Source organism: Aegilops tauschii, chromosome 3 (genome assembly GCF_002575655.3).
Source record: "Aegilops tauschii subsp. strangulata cultivar AL8/78 chromosome 3, Aet v6.0, whole genome shotgun sequence".
Lineage (NCBI taxonomy): Eukaryota > Viridiplantae > Streptophyta > Magnoliopsida > Poales > Poaceae > Aegilops > Aegilops tauschii.
Genome location: NC_053037.3, coordinates 391,998,593 through 392,001,635, shown reverse-complemented (window position 1 = coordinate 392,001,635; position 3,043 = coordinate 391,998,593). Strand labels below are relative to the sequence as shown.

Here is a 3,043-nt window from a genome sequence, read left to right as displayed (position 1 = left end):
TTTTTGAGTTAGGTTGCTTGCCCAACAGGTATTAGTTGAACACCAGTTTGATGTTAGTAGACACAGAATGAGAACACTGCTTAGTTTACCCTTGATTTAGTCTTCGACTGTGCTTTTCATATATGAGTTGGTACCTATAGAGAGTTAGGAAAAGTTGCCATCTACAGGCTTATCTCAGGTCGTGTAGTAGGCTACTACAGGTGTTAGCAAATGAAAGCTCAAAGTGTCGTTTCTGTTGTAACTTGTGTGGTTTAACAAATTATGGGAACAATAGCTTAACTGAATTGTAATCTGAGGCTTGATTAATTTCCTTTTGAACTGGTTCTTTTTTCATCTGATAGTGGAACAAAATATATTGCACGTGGGACTTCTCCACTTGTTGAAATGTGTGCATGTATTCTCTGACTTCTTGGCAATCAATCATGAGAAATTTTTGCATGTGAGGCTGCAAATTCGTTTGAAGTTCACCCTAATCAAATGTATTTACTGCATGTAGAGGGACACTAAAGCAATATGATATCTTGCTTTAGGTGTGGCTATGCCATGTTATTCTACAAACAAATGGTGCTTCCAGCTAACATTCTGTTTGGGTGGTGTTTGCTGGGGATAGCCCATGTCCCTTGAAACTGGGTATTGCTCTCAATTGCTTTGAACTGCCATAGTGATTAACCAATCTGGAGTGGTTCAAACCTCCAAGGGTTTCCTCACACTTGTTTTACTTGAACCACTGTATATCTTAGAAGAGCTACAGCCTACGGGAATCCGCATATATTCAAGTCGCTCTCCAAAATGTGGATAGCTTCTGCACACGGTGGCAATCAAATCACATACGCATGCAAGATGCTAACCTTTGCTATCCAGAGGTTAGAATATCTGCACTTCACTTATGTTTGGTGGGCAAATAGTAACAGCCTCCACGGCTATATATATGCATCCAAGGTTCAACTTTTCTATATCCGTCGCTCCTACAAGTTATATGTGCATTGTGAAGCTTGCTCTAACTTGTACAAACTTCACTTTGCCACTTATTCACTCGTTCATTCATATAAATGGATTATTCTAATTTGAGGCGACAAGCTGCATCTTTGAAAAAGGGCCTCTTTGATCAGGCATGCAGTCAATTCTCTGCTATTTTCTCTCTCGATAATATATCTTACGTTTGTTCAGGGAGCTTTCAACCATTTATGGCTTATGTTTATCCAGGAAGCACCCCCATTTGTTATCCCATTGCCAGTCGTCTACTTCTTTTTCATGTTTTCTTTGACAAATCGCATGCTGATTTGGAAACAAACATTTTTATGACAGGGTCACCTTGATGAGCAATTTCGTCAGGTGGAGGACTTGCAGGATGAAGCTAGTCCTAATTTTGTGGAAGAAGTTGTCGTGGTGTTCTTTAAAGATTCTGGCAGGCTAATATCAAACCTTGAGCAAGCTCTGTAAGTACCAATTATATGAATAAGAGGTCCCTTTAGTGAATGATAGAACATGCAAGTGGTAATGTTAGACATGAAATCACTGCAGGGAGAAGTACCCCAGAGATTTCAACAGGTGGGATGCATACATGCAGCAACTGAAAGGCAGCTGTTCCAGGTAGTTCCACAATTTCTACTAGATATCTTTGTCCACTTGCTTATGATGCTAGTGTGGAAGATTCAGCTCATAGGCCTTTAGCTTCATTGTTCCACATACCACAAGAACCAGCATGACTATTAGTTTAGTTAAGCACGTAGGGAAGCGAACGCACCCGAAGCATTTTTTCTTCAAATGAAGATGGAGGCTAACTGTAGTTGTCTTTAATTCTCCAGCTTAAGCATTCTTGGTTTGTGTGAAATACCTCTGTCGAATGTCTTTGTACTGAGATCCCATATAGCCATACCGCTATATTATTAGCGGAGAAACTCATATTGCCATATTCAGATAATTGACTGCTAAATGTGCATGTCGTTGCCAAGCAAAAGCTCACAGTGTGCAGCTATCAACATTTTGCAAAATCTCAAGTTTCTGAGTTCATTTTGCATGCTACAAGAAAGCATGTGTCTAAACAGTTATTTTAATAAATATACATTTGATCTATCATTGACATTTGACAACTTGGTGCAGCATCGGTGCTTCTAGGATGAAGAATGAATGCATGTCATTCAGGGATAATTGTGGGCAACGAAGTGTTGAAGGGTCCGTCTCTCATCCCACGCCATGTCGATGCATTATTTCTTCGTAGGCTTTATCTCTATTGTTTTTCATAATATCTTGACTTGGAAAAAAAAAGAACTCCATGCCGCTTTGTCATTGTTATAAACCAAAATGAGTCATGAGTCCGCTGCATAGCTGTTGTATGGCGAAAACAGCCGTTTCTTACACATGTGCTTTATTTTGGTATGCAGTTGCATGGGGTCTCTCCAGAAACTGAAGAGGGAGCATGCCATCCTGAGGCAGAAACTAGAATCCTATTTCCAGGTAACCCTTGAGGCACCGCCGTGTCAGTCTTGGTGTCATGACCGTTGGATCATTTCCATCAATTTGCTTACCGATGTATGTATGTTTACCATGCAGCTGCTGCGACAAGTTGGTCCTGCTGGAGCGGCCACTAGACCTGCCATGTAAATACTGGAGAGCTTTTGGCGTTCGCAGGGCGCACTAATCATGGAGCAAGTACTCTGGAAATACTATGATCCCAGCCTCTGCATCATATCTTGCTGGTCCCACTTAGATATGATGATACTCGTTTATAAAAGGAAATAAGGAGAGATGAGAGGCCTGCAAGTAAATACGAGAGTGAAAGATGGAATCGGATTTGCTTGTTTCTAATAAAGATGCTGTTTATCGAGCTATTTGCTCTCCGCAAACTTTCTTCCTGGTTATTTGTTGCGGATATTGCCGTGTTTATTTGTTATTATCAGAAATAATGTGTCGCGGCTCAAAGGTACAGCAGAGGTAGTAGTGCCTGAGAACCCAACAAACCGCACAGCGCTTGACTTGTATCGGATCAATTATATATGCTCATCACGATGTGGATGCTGAGGTCAGTATTGGTGACTGGCGGTGA

At 41.0% G+C, this 3,043-nt stretch overlaps 1 protein-coding gene across 2 annotated transcripts; it reads left to right on the top strand.

Moving 5' to 3' along the window:
* Nucleotides 1-505: 505 nt before the first annotated feature.
* Nucleotides 506-2,843, top strand: LOC109782607 (pseudo histidine-containing phosphotransfer protein 5). Of its 2 annotated transcripts, none has more exons than XM_020341229.4 (6): nucleotides 506-939; nucleotides 1,306-1,436; nucleotides 1,522-1,590; nucleotides 2,101-2,172; nucleotides 2,382-2,454; nucleotides 2,551-2,843. In XM_020341229.4, the coding sequence occupies exons 1-6, from the start codon at nucleotides 790-792 to the stop codon at nucleotides 2,599-2,601; spliced, it is 546 nt and encodes a 181-aa protein (XP_020196818.1). In that variant the 5' UTR covers nucleotides 506-789; the 3' UTR covers nucleotides 2,602-2,843. The 2 variants fall into 2 exon arrangements, with proteins under 2 accessions (XP_020196818.1, XP_020196817.1); XM_020341228.4 differs by having other exon boundaries at nucleotides 810-1,109.
* Nucleotides 2,844-3,043: the final 200 nt, after the last annotated feature.

Bases quoted from the DNA above. Each gene is read 5' to 3' on its own strand.
- LOC109782607 (XM_020341229.4), top strand. From the start codon at position 790: ATGTGGATAGCTTCTGCACACGGTGGCAATCAAATCACATACGCATGC. The intron at 1,591-2,100 runs GTAGTTCCACAA...AACTTGGTGCAG, and splicing joins CTGAAAGGCAGCTGTTCCAG to CATCGGTGCTTCTAGGATGA. The intron at 2,455-2,550 runs GTAACCCTTGAG...TTTACCATGCAG, and splicing joins AACTAGAATCCTATTTCCAG to CTGCTGCGACAAGTTGGTCC.